Source organism: Brienomyrus brachyistius, chromosome 15 (genome assembly GCF_023856365.1).
Source record: "Brienomyrus brachyistius isolate T26 chromosome 15, BBRACH_0.4, whole genome shotgun sequence".
Lineage (NCBI taxonomy): Eukaryota > Metazoa > Chordata > Actinopteri > Osteoglossiformes > Mormyridae > Brienomyrus > Brienomyrus brachyistius.
Window position 1 is genome coordinate 2,445,480 of NC_064547.1, and position 16,999 is coordinate 2,462,478.

Here is a 16,999-nt window from a genome sequence, read left to right on the forward strand (position 1 = left end):
ACGATGTTTTTTTAAACAGCCATCGCTTTGTCAACACCGGTTTTCGAAATAAATTTCTAAATATTCAACATTTACAAAAGACCGAACACACTAGTAAGTAAAACTGCTTTATTGTAGTCCTCTGCTGAGGTATATAAAACCACATGGTCCGCTGCCGTCCACAAGTTAGTTATACCATTTGTTTTGTTATATAAGACTACACTGATAGGGGTGTTCATAAAACAGTCACTCAAACCCAAATGATTACAGAAAGAAAAAATCTATGACCCTTTTTTCCCAACTAAATGGTACTATCGCACAAAAGGAGATTCTGCAAATCATAACGTTTGTGGTAAAAATATTACAAGCAGCATTAAACCGAGTCCCTCTTCCACCATTCAACTGAAATGTCATAACCGAGGAACCGCCACCTAGTGTACAACATGAGAATTACCGACAAGACGAGGAACAAACCATTTCCGGTCTGTGGAAGGACGCCGGGCCACGAGATTCAGAAATATGATAAAAACAAATTATAAAAGTGATAGCGAGACACTCAGTGTTAAAGAATATTTACGCATATTGGTAAAATAATCCTTTCACATCAAAATGTGCATAAAGACACTGACTGTAGCCAAGTTTGTATTATATATGAACAGTAAATGTTACATATTCACAATGTACAAATGTTCAAGTAACATCTGGTGTAAATAAGTATGAAACAAAAAGGTAGCATGTGTAACACTCCTACTCTCTGTACACAAACCGGCTGCCTTTGGCTTGGTGACACACAGCACTGGTGCGTACTGCTGCACTTTAAACGCTAAAAGAAACAAACGGTGAAAGCACATCATAAATACAGTACTCAGTTTCTATTATTTCAGTTTCACACAGACGTTCAGCTTAAAACCAAGAAATCTCACGAGGCCAATATGCAACTTGATACAAAAACTGAGGGCATAGTCTCAGTGACGTTAAAAAAGGGGATTAAATACAAGCATGTTGGACTGTCATCAATATAAGATACAGGTCTAGCTTATACTGAGTGCCGTTATCAAAGACATAAAATACTCGCATGCACTGGTACCGCGGCCGAATAAAGAGGAAAGAAGCTGGACTGAATCTGCCTTGACGACAGAGACGAGCCGGTTTTCAGATCCCAGTTTTGGGGGAAAAGACGGTGCTTTTTTTAAAGGGTATTCTTGCATGTCCCTCTCTGCATAACAAAGCTGACTGGATTCTAGTATGAGCATTGGAATTTTGTGGGGGTGAAGGTTAGTAATAAAACAAATGGTGGGAGCGGCCAGCTCTGAGTGAGAGGGCGAGCAGAAGGCAAGAGCCTGCCGCTGGATCGACGGACGCCTCCCTGGGTCCACTCCTTGGCCTTGAGCCGTCCAGGCTTCCACTCCCACCATGGTTGAAACGGCAGCATGCAGTGAGGATGTACGGAGCCCCGGCCTGCAGGTTTGCTGCTTGTTGTGCTTGTTGCGTGTGACTTAATTCTCCAGGCCTTAGCTCGGACCTCGCAGCCTCCCTGTAGTACAGTTTTATTCCGTCTGGAACTGCCGCTGCGTCCCCCCCCTTCCCTATCTTAATGCCACATGTGAAGTCTTCATGATTTGTAGTCCACGTAAGTTCATATTGTTTCAGTATACAACAGCTTATCCATTGTGAATAGGAAATAATTAAATTAACAAGAAACTGGCATCCCACGCCACTGTCCCTTATTCTGATTGGCCGGCCGCATCTGTAGGAGGGGCGGTCTCCTGCAGCGGAGGCGGGTCTTCACTCTGATTGGACACTTCAGCACCGTGCTGCTCAGAGTTGCTCAGGGTTTCTTCCACGGGCTGCTCCGGGGTCTGAGTGCAGTTGATAGGTGCCAGCACTATTGGAGGCTGGGGCACGTCTTTCTGTGAAGTGCAACAGGAACGAGAGTCACGCATCAGCCGAGCGGCATCTCAGCTCTACGCAAGGCTATGAGTGAGACACAAGGAGACTCATGCACATAAAAACAGTTACAATTAAATATGAAAACAGTATATTTATTATTGAAAAGGCCAGCTGAGAAACACAAACTATCAACAGCTCACAGGGGAATGCTATTTCTCTAAACTGGTGTTTCTTAAACCAGCCCTCAAGAAACCCCAAGGACTGTTTTGAGAAACACGGCTCTAAACTTCTGGCCAGAAAAACCAAGTTAAATGTGTTTTGTGAGAGTTGGGTTTTACTCAACTTTAAATTTCAGTTATTGTCAGTCTTAATAACAAGAGCATTTTTCTGAAGCCACTCATATCAAACTGCTATTCACCACAAATCCACTTCCTGTCCAGAACATGTGCAATTCCTTGCGCCACAGAGCCACTGTCAGGCTGGTGAGGAGTGTGCAAGGCACCAGGTATAAGAGAGCAGGCTGGCCCATCTGCATCAGAGCCAGGGCCACAAATGTGATGAGCAGCCCGATTCCGTAAGCTGGGGAAGATGATGGCAGACAGGCATCAAGCACCCAAGTTAAAACACAGCTGACAATTACTATTATACACATAGTACGAAATAGCATTTAACAATGGGCGCTATCAATTTATTACCGTTTTTCTGTATACTTTTCTGTACGAACTATACACCGCACTATATCATTATGATTTACTTTGTACTGCAATGAAGAATGAAAACTCTCCCACTCTGCCCAAGTGCTGCTGGTTCACTTACCTATAGTGCAGGCCACGAAATAGATCTGTGATGAGTGCATCACTATGTCAAACCTGTGACAATAGGCAACCAGAAGGCCTTGCAGAAAAGCACAGAAAAACAAAGAGTTAGCATCTACACGTGAATTTCTATGCTGTCCGACTCCTGATGAATGGCCTTAACTGATCCATCGCTCACTCTCGAACACGGAGGATTAAAAATAACACAAACTGATGTGGAAACAAGCAGAAAACACACTTCTATAACTAAGTTTTGCATTACAGGAAAGGCAATGCGGTGCACGGTTGATTTTACCTGGCACTAAGATGTCCCCAAAGCCCAGCAGGGAGAAGGGTCGGTCACACAGGGCTAAGGGGGAGAAGTTCAGCCTGGGGACCTTAAGCACCATTGGGAGCTGCACAATCAAACCGCAAAAAAAAAAAAAAAAAAAAGCTACAAAACCCAAACCAGGAAGGCATCCCCAGCTACACAATGCACTAACATCATAAACATGTGTGCATTACAGCGAAACTGTCATACACATACCATGTGACTTTATATTACACAGTTTAGTGAGCGGCAATATATTGTAAAACACACTATGAATTATTACATAAACAAATGTGTGTAAAACTGTGTTTACACCAGAGGTCACCAACCCTGCTCCTCCTCCATGAAACAGGATTTCTTGCTTAGCCGGATAACTTGTTGGATTTAAGGTAGTCTGGGGCTAAATGGACATCTTCGTTCACTTACATCGAGCTCACACTTCCTTAAATTTGACAAGTTATCTGGGTAAGCAAGAAATCCTGCGCTTCTTGGAGCACCCCCCTGGAGATCTATCATCCTGCAGAGCTTGGATGCAGCCATAATTTAATTTAACACACCTGATACAGATAATCAGCTATGTTCACGCTAGTGACGGCCAAAATGGAGCTTCATGAATCATTTCATGCATTTTCTGACCTCACTAGATGGTGCTCTCAGATAAGGGCTCAAAGCATGCCCCCAAGCAGGCCAAGAGCACCATCTAGTGGGGTTAGGGAATACAGCAAACGGTTAATGAGGCTTCATTTGGCCATGACTAGCTGAGGCTAACAGGTTGGCGCTAAGGAGAACGTGTGGCAGCCCAGCACACAAACCCCCCGGAAGGACTTACTTTCTCATGCGTAGATGAATCCGAGGGGCCTGCAGCCACCTCGACCATTATACTTTCTCCACTCTGAACATCATGCGAGGAAAGAAAAGAAACCAATCCTGAATCACAAAAGCAAACCACTGGGTGCAAATGCAGCGGGCGGGGAGCGGTTTGAGGTTACCTTCGTGAAGAGTGGCGTTATAAACACAAAGAAAACGTCGTAGACGAACAGCACCACCAGCAGGAGGGTGCAGGCCTGTCGAAGGGTGGGAGAAGGGGCCTTAGTGGCGGCATCCTGCCGTCCCCACAGCACCGTGGAAGGGGGGCTGAAGCCAGCCACACAACATGTCCTACATCCATACCTGCTGTGCTGTCACATCCCTCGTTTTTATTAGATCGCAAGTCACCGCTGTTATAAAGTACGGTAGTAATGGCCAAATGAAGCTTCGTGAACCATTTGCTGTATTTATTGACCCCACTAGATGGCACTCTTGGTTTGCCTTGGAACATGCTTTTTGTCCTTTTTTGAACAGAGAGCACCATCAAGTGGTTAGAAAATACAGCAAATGGTTCACGAAGCTTCATTTGGCCATCACTGTTGTGTTGGTACCCCTAGCTGTGCGTCAGTGTATGTATATTCTCAGCTATTATTCTCATTTTCCCCTCTCCCTCATGTGTGGCACTTTTCTTGTTTTCAGTCTCTACATTTTATGTATACATACAGTGCATGCTGTGGATTATATATAGATGGTATGGTAGTACAGGCTCACTTGATTTGAGGGGGACAAGAGGAAAAGTCGCAGGACACAGGACGACACATACCTTAAAAGTGGGCAGCCTGATTGTCTTCAGCATGTAAAGGCAGAATGCGATTCCCAGCGCGTCCTGTAGCACCCAGGCCCATCTGCAAGTGAGCGCAGCAGTTTACACAGGGCGGGCGGGGGGGGAGACCAACAGATTAAGTACAGTACAAGTAAGAGGGTTAGCAAGAGCAAGAAGGGATAATAAAATTCATAACCAAGTAACCGTGTCTAACCAAACACTAACGGAGAAAACAGTCATTTAAAAACAATATGGGTAACCACAAGAGGCTAGCAAGCAAAAATAAACATGGAAAATAAACATGTAATATTTTATGATGTTATTTTAGCTGTATGTATACTCACTGATCCTCGTTCCGGAAAAATCCCCAGGTGAAGCTCACGCCCACGCAGAAGGCCCCCAGCAGCAGCATGCGCACTTGAGGCCTCTTGTGGCAGTAGGGCAGGCTGTTCCCCGGGATCCTGTGGGGGGGCAGGGGTCACGCTGGTATCACTGGAAGCGCAGGTGCCAATTTGGGGGGGGGGGGGGGGGGGGTGGGGGGGTGGGTGACCGTGGGCTCACCTGCATTTCCCGAAAGGAATCCTGCGCACCAGTGGGCACAAACAGCTGTACAGGCCAATGGAGGCAGCCAGACAGAATATCCCTATGATCATGTACACTGGAGGGTGGGAAGAGAGGGGGTCAGCCTGTAATTCCACATCTAAAAGTGAGCGGAATGAAAACAGTGGGACAATGTGTGGGGGGGGGCTGCCCGTTACCCAGGTGGTCGTAGAAGAAGTAGAGCAGCACGAGCATGGAGCAGCACATGACCACGAAGACGCAAATCATGATGGGCGTCACGTCCACGGTCTCCTCGTCCTGCTTCTCAGCGCCATCATCACGCTTGTGCTTCATGTAGCGCCTGCGGGGGTCAGGTCATGCAGGTCAGGGCAGCTCTCAGCTCGCCATGGTCATGTAGGTCAGGGCAGCTCTCAGCTCGCCATGGTCATGCAGGTCAGGGCAGCTCTCAGCTCGCCATGGTCATGCAGGTCAGGGCAGCTCTCAGCCCGCCATGGTCATGCAGGTCAGGGCAGCTCTCAGCCCGCCATGGTCATGCAGGTCAGGGCAGCTCTCAGCCCGCCATGGTCATGCAGGTCAGGGCAGCTCTCAGCTCGCCTCGCTAGTTTACAATGCCGACACCGTGCACAAACAAACCCCAAGTTAAATGACGGTGCTTATCCTACTCGGAAAGTTAACGCTGATCGCGGCAATCAGGGTTACTTACTGCGGCTCTATCAAGTTAACTCTGGTTAGTTGAAACGCGTTTCACAATACACTTCCCAAGCCGGTAAAAATTCCCTAATATATGACTGGCTAGTATAAACATTATTACTTTGCATAGCGTCTCTTTCTAGAAATGCAAGGATAAACGCAGTGCGTCACTTTAAAGAAGAATCATTAAAGTATTCAATCAATCCGTCGACCCTACAGCAAAACATCATATCCCATACATCACACATATACAGGAAATGGACTTCACACAATTATGAGAGGGGAAAATGTTCTGTACTTTTACCGTGACATTACATTTGGTTGACTTATGGCTAATGCGTAAATATAGATTTTCCATAATAAGCTTCAGCACATTTTAATTCTAAAATTAGTAAATATCCAACACCGGGTAACACTGCTCAGCCGCTAGTCCGTGTTTCTATAGCAACCACGAGGCTGTTGGAGTTTCACACTTACTTCTTGATGTCTCGACTGCCTGCCCAGTAGCCGCCAACAGCCACCGTCCCCACAGCCATGATGAAGATGATCACCATGTTGTAATCCAGGACGGGCTCATTCGGTGCATACATGGCCACCTGCCCCCCCTTGCCGAAAGTCTAGGGCGAGTGGGGAAACGCTGTCAGGTTTCGCACGGGGGCCGACGCAAGGGTCAGCGGCACGTCTGGCATACCTTACTGATGTCCAACATGTCAGAGTAGCTGAGCAGGGCCACGGGGATGTCGATTTCTTCGTACTGCGTCTTATTTCCAGCAGGTGGCGTCTGCAAGCAGACAGAGCAGAGTGGGACTGAATAAAAGCACAGACCTGATTATATTTCAATTGCGTGTAGCATTTTGCTACTATGATCTGCATACACATGACGTAAATATTATAAATATTTTCAACTTAGCAACATGGTGGCTAAGCAAACATCACTTGTCTTATACCTCCAGGGTTTGGGGGCTTGAATCCCACCCCAACTCAGTGTGTGGAGTTTGCATGCTCTCCTCGTGTTGAGTAAATTTCATCCCACAATCCAAAGACATGCAGTGAGGTGAACTGACATCTTTAAATGGCCTATAGTATGTGTGAGTGTGTGAAGTGGGTACTTCCCTATCTTGAGCCTTATGCTACTTGGCACAGAAGGCAGCTCCCAGCCATGCTGGGGGGACGATCCTCAGTACAGTTATATTTCATTCACTTATGACGGCACTGCCTGTCAGCTGTGGGCGGCTTCAGCACAGCAGGATACCCGTAAACCTGCTTCCTCACCAGCCTGTCCTTGCTGACAATGAGCAGCCCCTTGGCGCCGTTGATCTGTGCCAGCCTCACTTTCTCGTAGAAGGTGCAGTTGCCCCGTAGGACCATGGGTATGCGGTTGGTAAAGCCCCCTTCGGGCACCTCAGAGGACGAGCACAGGACGGAGGCCGTCAGGTCGTGGATCTGCAGGCGGGACTGAGGAATGAACGGACAGGGTCACATGAAAGAAATCCTCGGGCAAAGGAACCTATGAAAAGCAATCAGCCTAAAACTGGCCCCAGAGGGACACCGAATTAATTGCCTGGATGATCAGAAATAGACTTGACTGTATTACACAAAATGTCTGCTTTGTGCAAGCTTTTTAATAACATCTATGACAAGAGGTCTATGATACTGAAGCTCTCAGACTTTGATAAACCACGTTTGTGGGGCAGACCTGCAATTAACACCGGCTCTCATGTCATCACCACCTAACAAAACAGTCATTACATTTTTCATAGGCTTACATGTATGATTTAAACAGACAATGCAGGCAAGACACGTATTGGCACAAATATACAAAACACATTTTAGGGGAATTAACAGGAAGCTCAGAAGGTGACAATGCGACCCGAAAGATCCAGGGGTCAACAGCCCTGGAGTTATCTGACGTTTTCTTGCATGTTCTCCCAGTCCAGGGATGAACTGCCTTTTGACATTATAACCGAATTACCAAGGGACTGTTTATCCATGGACCAGTAGCCAAGGCGTGAAAAGTATTAGAGAGGGGCGTCATTTCCAGGTTGGCTCCCCCCCCGCCCCCAGGTCCAACCAAACTACAGCCATTTTGGCAAACCGATGTACTAAACGTCCTTAGTGTCCAGTTGTGTCCACTGATGAACTGGCCAGGGTGAACAGACTGAGACACAAAAGTGATACCTGAATATGGGAACTGCAGAACACAGGAAAAATATTTGTTTACAAATTTACTATGACAGATACTGGTTACCTAAAATATCCAGCAATACAGATTCAGCCCAACAAGTATCAGGCCAACAAGTATCAGGCCAACAAGTATCAGGCCAACAAGTATCAGGCCAACAAGTATCAGGCCAACAAGTATCAGGCCAACAAGTATCAGGCCAACAAGTATCAGGCCAAGTATTTGTGCAGCCAGAACACAGTTGATAAAGCGGCTGATGAGGACAGTAATCAGTCACAGACTGACAGATACCACGAATTCAGACCTCGACAAGTCCTCCGAGTAAAGGATATCAGGGAATTACCAAGCACAGTGGGAAATGGGCACTAGCAGCGCACTAACACACAAGAGCATGCAAAGACGGAAAAGGACACAATGTTGTCCCTAATGTTTTAGGCAGCACATTGTCATTTTCACCTAGAAGCCCCTTAGACTCCAGCGCTGACAGGAATACAGCTGATTTAATTTCTCAAAACACAAAGCCTTCTCTGAAGCGATTAAAGCCAGACACCGTATACGCTGACCTGAAACTGGCCCTCCAGTTTCATGCATCATCATCTCATTATGATCAGTGTCAAAATCAGCCTGGTCTTGTGGCTAAGAGCAGTCCATCCTCCTTCTTAGAGGCAAAATTGTGTTTCTGTAAATCTCATTATCCCCTCAGTCAAACTGCTTGCTTTTCACTCAAATAAGCAACCACATGCACTTCTAAGAGGAATTTAGTACTCTAGTCATCTCAGCAGGGGGGTCTACTAGCGATTTCGGGCTCCATTAAAGCATATGATATTGGGCCCCCAACCCAGACCAATCTAATTTCGCCTCACTGCTCCCCCCTTTAATCTCAGAAAAGCAATCCTTTGTATGAAAAATTGTGGGAAAACACAAAGAAGGTACCTTATCCCACAAACACTACACAGCTAGAAAAAGAAACATTATTAATAGACTTTTTCACATCTCCTGAAAGTTTCAAAACATTTAAATCATTACGCACTGCACAATATGAACGCTTACTCACAGCTTTGTGGAGGTCCTGAGGTAGACGGGCCCACTGCGAGTTGAAAAAGATGCAGTAGTCTTTACCCTTACTCTTGGCTTTGTCACTGAAATGAGCCATGCCATGTTCCCCGAGAGCCTGCAGGACCAGGACGGACACACAGAGAGTAACAGCAGGCCTGTGACACACATCTGACACCGTGGGGCGTCTCTCCGGACGTGCACAGCCAATGCAGCACTTATAAAAAGAGATGTAGTCTGCGCTCCCGCGACAGTTTTAATAGCAGACATTTCCGTTTTGTGAATGGCCACCCTGTAATGGACACTTACACTTGGAGACCATTTATTAACTGTGAGTCTCCTGAAAGGGGCATTGATTCGCACGGAGGTTGTGGGTGGCCACCTGACGATCTTAAATCCATAAAGGACAGTTCATTCTTCTCCCCATTACCATAACGGGACTAGCTGGTCAACTCTACATGACCTAATGTTATTCCCTATCGAGCCTTTAAACACTTACTTGCGACATTAATAGACGTAGCGGCCAATTCACATCATACATATCATTTGACCGGAGCAAAAGAAAATTCACATCTTTATGAAATGGTAACCTTACCAAGACAGCAAATATACATATTGCTGGCCAAATATAATAGCGAACCGTACGTTACATTAACGTAGCAGCTAAACAATATCACTGTAGACGTCAATCTGCGAAAATCGCATATAAAAAGGAAAAATAAATACGATCGAAACAACGTAGCTCTTAAGATTGGGGTATTTCGAGGCCCTTTGGTTTGTCATGTTAGCGCCCCCAATCGGCCTTATATTTCTTCCACCCTTAGGAAACATTGAACACCGCAGAAACCACTGGTTTTATATAGCGGAAACTATATGTATAGCTTTCGAAAACCGGCAATAAGTTAACCGCCTCACCTGCTCCACCAACAAAGCTCCAAAAAACAGAGCTATCACGTCTTTCATGATGCCTGCCTTCATTTAATGCCGTTCCCCCCTACAGACTCAGACTCACAATCTCCCAGCTGTTTGCCATTCCCAGCCTGCTTTCCGCAGTGCTTTTTTCATTGGACGATTTTAATCCAGTTACAGGAGAAGTACATAATAAATGGTTAACGTCCACATCAATCAAGTAATTTTTTTTCTCCCGCCCCCAGCCTCCTTCTCATCCAAACAGAATATTTGAGGAGTTTCATTGGCTGTCAGGCTGCCAATCAAATACGTCGTGCTCTCTGGACTATTCCAAGTTTTACGCTTATAATTTTTTCATATAAAAAAATTACAATTATACAAAATACGATGTCATAAATTTGTCGAGTATGTAGATAAATCTTTACTTTAAAAATTCCAATAAACCCAGTGGTCGCGGTGCAAATTAAATATTTTAAGACGTTAACTCCCTATTAGTCGAAGAGGTCAAAGTTAGAAAGTCTAAAGGAGGAGCTTATGAGGTCACAGGTTGCAAGCAAAGCTGAAAGATGGCGGTGAGTGCGATTCCTTCGTCTACTGTGGTTGCAATGAATAAAAGCCTGTTTTGTATATTTGGGGGGCTAATATTTAAGTTAACTAAGGTGCGTGCAATGAAAATACACCACGAACAGCAAAAAAAAATGTAAATAAAGCGGTTGTACACCGGCGTGCAATGCGTGCTCCACAATTCAAAGCGTTAACTGCAATTGCAGGATAAAGAGAAAAAGAAGAAGGAGAGTATATTCGACTTGTCCAAGTACATCGATAAAACCATCCGTGTGAAATTTCAAGGAGGGCGAGAGGGTAATATTCGCCGCAAACGACCGATACGTGGACGAGCTTGCCGGAGAGCCAATTCATTGTTGTGTTGTTTCAGCGTGGAGATTACAAACGAAATGATATTTTGTGGTTTAGTGCGATTCTGCCCCTTTTTCAGCAAGCGGAGTGCTTAAAGGTTTCGATCCTCTTCTGAATCTCGTGTTGGATGGCACTATAGAGTACATGAGAGGTAAGAAGCGCCTTTGTTCTGCCATTTTTGCTGCCTTGCCAGAGTTTGCTTCCGGAGCAAACATTTTCAATTATCTGTCGGCCTTTGCTGTATTGCTAAAATATCATGTCCATAGTATTGAATGGACGTTTGTATAAAGATTTATGCTCTCAAAATAACTTTTCCATACTTTAAGGGGGGTATCGATTTTACCAACGTTTTTATGGTGCCAGAAACTGCTGCCTATTATTTTCAGTGTAGCAACAGAATAGTCTTGGAATAGTCTTCCTGATAACGTAGTGCAAGCTGAATCCTTGGGTTCCTTTAAATCAGAGCTAGATAAGATTTTAACAACTGAGCTATTAGTTAAGTTCTCCCCAGGCGAGCTTGATGGGCCGAATGACCTCTCGTTTGTATAGTTCTTATGTTCTTAACAGTTTTTTTTTTTACACTGATCACCTTGATTTGCGCGTAATAAACACAAATATCAACAGAATACGACTAACGTTTAAGATAAACCATATTAGTTTTAACATACAAAGCTCCGCTTCTGCTAAACATTCGAGTAGCAAAAACCTTACACAGGCACTGTAGCACTTGGTGGCAGCTTGTTGGGTGGGGAAAAAGGGCAGAACAGCCTGTACGAAGAGCAAAAACAAAACATGTTTTTAATATAACATTCACTGGTTTTATGTGCTTAGAATTGTACATGGTGAGCCAGGATGATGGATGTTGTGTTTTAGGCAGGACTCTGGTCCCTCTATCAAATGGTTTTTTCCTGTCCTGATGTGCGAACCCCCCCACACACGTGTGCGCACCTTTTGCATCACTGCAAAACCTTATATTGTCCAATTTTGCCCACAGATCCCGATGACCAGTACAAACTAACAGAGGACACCAGGCAGCTGGGCTTGGTGGTGTGTCGGGGGACATCGGTGGTGCTCATTTGCCCCCAAGATGGCATGGAGGCAATTCCAAACCCATTCATCCAGCAACAGGATGGCTAGTGGAGTCCACTGTCACATTTTCTTCCATTCTCTCCCTTCTGCAATCACACAGAGCCCTCCCTGCATCTGCCGCGGGCAAATGAGTGTTTTCACGTTTACTCATAAATAGCCAGTTACTTACCCAGGCTTAAGCTGTTAGTGGCGTTATAGTATTGCACTAAAATATGGAGAGAAACAATTGTACATAGCAGTTGGTTTACACTTTTTAATTTAGCACTGCGATGGAAAAATTTGATTTAAATTTGTCTGACGTCATTTGAGTTTTCACTTGTATCCAGAGAGATTTGAGTTGTGACTTTTTCTGGACACACAGCTATCTGGAAAATGTACCCTTCAGTTTGTACTCATTCTTTTAATGTGCAAATAGAAATTTGATAAATTGCTTGGTGTTTGTGTCATTCTGTTGTGCAAAATCTGACTACAGAATGAGTAATTTCGTGGTGGGTTAGGGTTGTAAATGTATTCTCTTACAGCGTTAGACGTTAGCTTCCTCCACATACCCACACAATCTGCCTGCTATTCCCTTGGCTGCAGGAACACGCTTTGCTGCTGAACATTAGCCTGAATGCAGTTAATTGTATGTTGTATATGCATCATACGCCGCCTCTTTGGCTAGATGTGCCGACTAAACAACGCACCTTGTGCCAGAAGTGTGTAGAACAGTGTTTCTCAAGCCAGTCCTTGGGGACCTTCAGACGGTCCACATTTTTGCTCCGGTAGGGAGTTGGGAGGGAGGAAAAAAATGTGAGCTCTGTGTTGGTCCCCAAGGACTGGCCTGGGACACACTGGTGTAGATACTTTAACCCCGAGAAGAACGTGGTATCTAGTTAAGGAGCAGTCTAGCTCCGTGGTTCCTGATCTCGTCATCTAGAATGTGGGCTGTCGGGGCAGGGAGCTGGGAGGGAGGAAAATGTTACTTAATCAGTGATGAGTTTGGAGTGAAATACCTGACTGTGGGGGGGGGGGTTTACCTTTAACAGCTCGTAATTAATTGACCTTAAGTTTCCTGTCTGGTTTCTGTGTGATTCCCTTCTGTTTCTATGGGCTGTACATTCGCACCCTCATCCTCGGCTGGCGAGTATGAAATTGACCTGTATATCAATTGACTAGCTTCAGATTAGTTTGTTCCAAGTTTTGTGTGTGTGTGTATGTGTGTATATATATGTGTGTGTGTGTATATATGTGTGTGTGTGTATATATATGTGTGTGTGTGTGTGTGTGTGTGTGTGTGTGTGTGTGTGTGTGTATATGTGTGTATATGTATATATGTATATGTGTGTATATGTATATATGTATATGTATATATATATGATGGGTGTTCACCCATCTGCTTTTTTGTTTGCAAAAATACTGCATAATTACTCATTTTATACAGACAGCGGGAATTCACAAGAAATGAAATTTCTCCGAATGTCAGTGTCACCACCAGACTTTTTTTTAGCTGGTCCTCTTTAAGTGCAACAGCTATGCAGCATCATGTTCATCCATCTGTTAGAAATGCATTAGCTTCTTATGGCTGCTGATGACAGTATCTTTAGCTTCAAGTGTGCTAATGTTTTTATCCAATGGCATAGTGGGTGGGGGGGTGCTATATTTAGACCTTGTTTATCACAGTAAAATGACTTCCAGCATTAAGCTGGAAGCAGCCTGGCACATGGTCCTGGGGATATAAATACTTCACAGGAGAAGTTTATTTGGAGGCACAGAGTATAGCTGGTACCATGGCTTCCAGTCAGTTACAGCACGAAGCCCCCAGTCTGGACGTCAGCGCTTCTTGCGAACTGGACCCTGCTCACGTGCGCGTCTGCGGGCCTTCGTCGGAAGACGTGCTGGACACGGTTCTTCAGGTGCAGACGGAGTGCTTCCTCGTCAGCCGACGAAGGCTGGCCGGCATGAGCCGCTACTTCCAGGCTATGTTCTACGGAGGGGGACAGGAGAGCAGCCGCAGTCACGTCGAGATCAAAGGGGTGGCCCTGGAGCAGTTCCGCGTCCTGATGCATTTCGCTCGGACTTCCGAGCTGCCCCTGGACAGGGAGAATGTGCTGGGGATCCTGGAGGCGGCGGACTTCCTCCAGCTGGAGCAGGCGCGGCTGCTCTGCTGTAAGTTCCTCGAGCGGGAGCTTCACCTGAGCAACTGCCTGGGCATGATGGCATACGCCTGGCAGCTGGGCTGCCTGGAATTGTACACGGCGGCACGAAACGTGGCCCTCAGCCACTTGCCTGCCCTTGCATGCGAGGAGGACTTCCTGTATCTGTCGAAGGAGAGTGTGGCCAGTCTCCTTTCCAGCGAGGACTTGTTTCTGCCCCGGGAGGATCTAGCCTTCGAAGTCATCCTGCGATGGGCGACCTTTGACCCCAGCCGCGAGGAAGACTTCCTGGAGCTAGCTGGTCTCGTTCGACCCGAGTGCCTCTCCCTGCCCTACATCAATGAGATGCTGACGAGCGTTAAGGGCTCCGATCCCCGGGCCAGGCTTATATGTAAACTTGATGCACACCCACCCGCAAGCTGGACTGTTCCCCGGCTGAGCCCTCGAACCCGAGTAAGAGAAACACTCTACATCCTGGGTGGCCCCCATGATCACGATGAGCAGAGCCTGTTCCAGTTCCATCCTCGCTGTGGGATGTGGCAGTCTTGTGCGCCCTTCCGAAAGAAGAACCTCACCCAGTTTTCAGTGGCCGCTGTAGGTAATGATATTTTCTTAGACAAGGCTTGAATGCAAAAACACGAAAGGCCGTTAGCGCCCGATAGCATTACCTCGCTCTCACAGCTGGGTCCTCTCTTTTTTCAGGTGAGAACGTGGTGGTCACTGGCGGTTATTTCCGCGACGAGGTTGTGTGGTACAGTGTGGACTGGGTGCTTCTTTTCCGGTGCAGCAGTGGCACTTGGGTGGAAGGACCGGCACTGCAAAAGTCCCGCCACAGCCACTGCTCGGTGGGCCTGGGGGACGAGGTGTTCGTCCTGGGTGGCAGCATGGATGAGGGGCTCGTGCCTGATGTGGAGAAGCTGATGGTGGGGGCGGGCAGCTGGGGGAGCCTCAGTGCCATGGTGCGAGCGGTGGAGAGAGCAGCCACAGTCGCCATGGAGAACTGCATCTACGTGGCTTGTGGGTTAGATGAGAATGGGGAAGTATACAGTGGCATTCAGAGGTACCAGCTGGAGACTGACCAATGGGACGTTGTCTCCTACTCCCCTCTTCCCAGGTCTGTATTTCCCATACGATACCTTAAGCCTCGATGGACTTTTCACTCATTTAAAGTTCATGTTTTTTTTTGTCACGTATTCCAAACAGCACAGTGCAATTGCTATCCTACTGTAGGGCAGGGGACGGAAGCATGGGTGGTGGGGGGGGGTGTTGGGACACGGAGCAGTGCAATAAGAGACGAAATGGTGCAAGGCATTCAGGTGAAACAATGAATATGCAACAAATAGGTGATGCATGTGGGATGGAGACGCACAGGAGAAGGACTAAGAAGAATGATTTTTGTTGTGTCCTTTGCATAACAGCTGTATATTAATTCAGACGCAGACTATGTAAATGCAGTGTCTTTTTTTTAGTTACCTCCCATTCATTTCCCCGTCATCTACCTGCCAAACTAGTTTTTACTTAAATGACACGCAACGCTGAAACGTTTACCTCCGCTTACTGAATAAGTGCAATTGCCGTTCACATACATTACGCTTCTGTAATTATTTACTTACAGGAACTCAAAAGACTAAATAGCCTCATGCAAAAATTGCCTTTACCGTACATTCGTTTAGCAGACACTTTTGTCCAAAGCGATAATCAAGTGAGGGAAGTTTGAGGTGAAAGCAGGATGTAGTCAACCCTGGATTACCAGGGGTTAAGGGCCTTTCTGAAGCACCCAAAAATTATTTGGTTACTTCGCTGGCAATGGGATATGAATCCATAGCCTTCCAGACATGAACACAAATCCCTAGGCCACTGAGCTACACATTATCAAATGAGTCTCAGTTCATTCGATGTTGCTGACTTCCATGATGCTTGACATCAGTCCTTCAGAATGCTCCATCAAATGCAGCCAGGCCAGTCTGAGTAGCCTGTTTTGGCAGTGCGTGAGATTTCTGGGGTTCATTTTTAAAGTGAGAAGTATCAGCTACTCCCAATTATGTGTGTGAATCCTGAAGCCAGTTCATCGTCTGATCTCAAGGTATGATCTTCTAGCAACAGTGCTCAATGGCGCCATCTATCTCTTTGGAGGTCAAGCCTTACGCCTGGATGTGAAGACCGACGAGTGGACCATTCTGGATGAAGCATGTCTAGAGAGGAAGTTTTTCACGGGGGGGACAACTTCCAGTGGGCAGATCTTCCTACTGGGGGAGCGGAAGGGAAACAAAACGCTTCCCAATATGGCGCTGCTGGACCCCTACACAGATACCTGTATGGAAATAGATGATGAGATTCCCTGCCCTGTTCCAATCCGAGGTTGTGTCACAGTCCAGTTCCGTAGTTGATTTTGGATGGTATCATCAATGTACCATTGCACCTGTACAGTTACCATAAGTACAGTTACATAACTACAAGTTTGCACTAGACTCTCCACAAACGTTGCACTCTAGATCCGTTGTTTGATACGTACATTGAAATGCATGTTCATAATCTTTCCAGTTTATTGGTATCAGACATACGCGCATTACGTTTTGTTAAAATACGTTCTTTGGTAACTGGAGAGACCGCTCACCAGTGTATGGGATGCTTTGCATACTGTAAGTGACTAAAATTAGCTTGGTCATATGATATTACAGTATTATGGTAAGAGAACTCAATTGGCACAGAAGCTATTTTCACTATGAACTTGGCAGTAAAAACACCATCAAAAAAGATGAACGTTAGAAATGTAAAACCTTGAAACTGAACTAAAATGTTAATTTAACAGCTATTTTTGGCATAATGTCTAATTGTCTTTTG

General features: G+C 45.9%; 3 protein-coding genes across 4 annotated transcripts; 2 read left to right on the forward strand and 1 right to left on the reverse strand.

Annotated features, from left to right (window-relative positions):
* Nucleotides 1-94: 94 nt before the first annotated feature.
* On the reverse strand, nucleotides 95-10,178 carry sppl2 (signal peptide peptidase-like 2). 2 transcript variants are annotated; one of them, XM_048977001.1, is made up of 15 exons: nucleotides 10,026-10,178; nucleotides 9,112-9,228; nucleotides 7,148-7,330; nucleotides 6,567-6,656; nucleotides 6,353-6,492; nucleotides 5,383-5,525; nucleotides 5,186-5,282; nucleotides 4,969-5,085; nucleotides 4,625-4,706; nucleotides 3,984-4,058; nucleotides 3,824-3,886; nucleotides 2,980-3,079; nucleotides 2,686-2,763; nucleotides 2,288-2,448; nucleotides 95-1,889 (listed from the first exon to the last, which is right to left on the reverse strand). In XM_048977001.1, the coding sequence occupies exons 1-15, from the start codon at nucleotides 10,086-10,088 to the stop codon at nucleotides 1,704-1,706; spliced, it is 1,695 nt and encodes a 564-aa protein (XP_048832958.1). In that variant the 5' UTR covers nucleotides 10,089-10,178; the 3' UTR covers nucleotides 95-1,703. The 2 variants fall into 2 exon arrangements, 1 of the variants encoding a protein (XP_048832958.1); XR_007382574.1 differs by having other exon boundaries at nucleotides 1,752-1,889; nucleotides 2,213-2,448.
* A 273-nt stretch (nucleotides 10,179-10,451) lies between these two features.
* On the forward strand, nucleotides 10,452-12,453 carry lsm7 (LSM7 homolog, U6 small nuclear RNA and mRNA degradation associated). Its single transcript, XM_048977002.1, has 4 exons — nucleotides 10,452-10,591; nucleotides 10,790-10,880; nucleotides 11,014-11,085; nucleotides 11,929-12,453. The coding sequence occupies exons 1-4, from the start codon at nucleotides 10,586-10,588 to the stop codon at nucleotides 12,069-12,071; spliced, it is 312 nt and encodes a 103-aa protein (XP_048832959.1). The 5' UTR covers nucleotides 10,452-10,585; the 3' UTR covers nucleotides 12,072-12,453.
* A 1,240-nt stretch (nucleotides 12,454-13,693) lies between these two features.
* On the forward strand, nucleotides 13,694-16,970 carry LOC125709141 (kelch-like protein 23). The gene is made up of 3 exons (XM_048977284.1): nucleotides 13,694-14,756; nucleotides 14,861-15,272; nucleotides 16,242-16,970. The coding sequence occupies exons 1-3, from the start codon at nucleotides 13,793-13,795 to the stop codon at nucleotides 16,543-16,545; spliced, it is 1,680 nt and encodes a 559-aa protein (XP_048833241.1). The 5' UTR covers nucleotides 13,694-13,792; the 3' UTR covers nucleotides 16,546-16,970.
* Nucleotides 16,971-16,999: the final 29 nt, after the last annotated feature.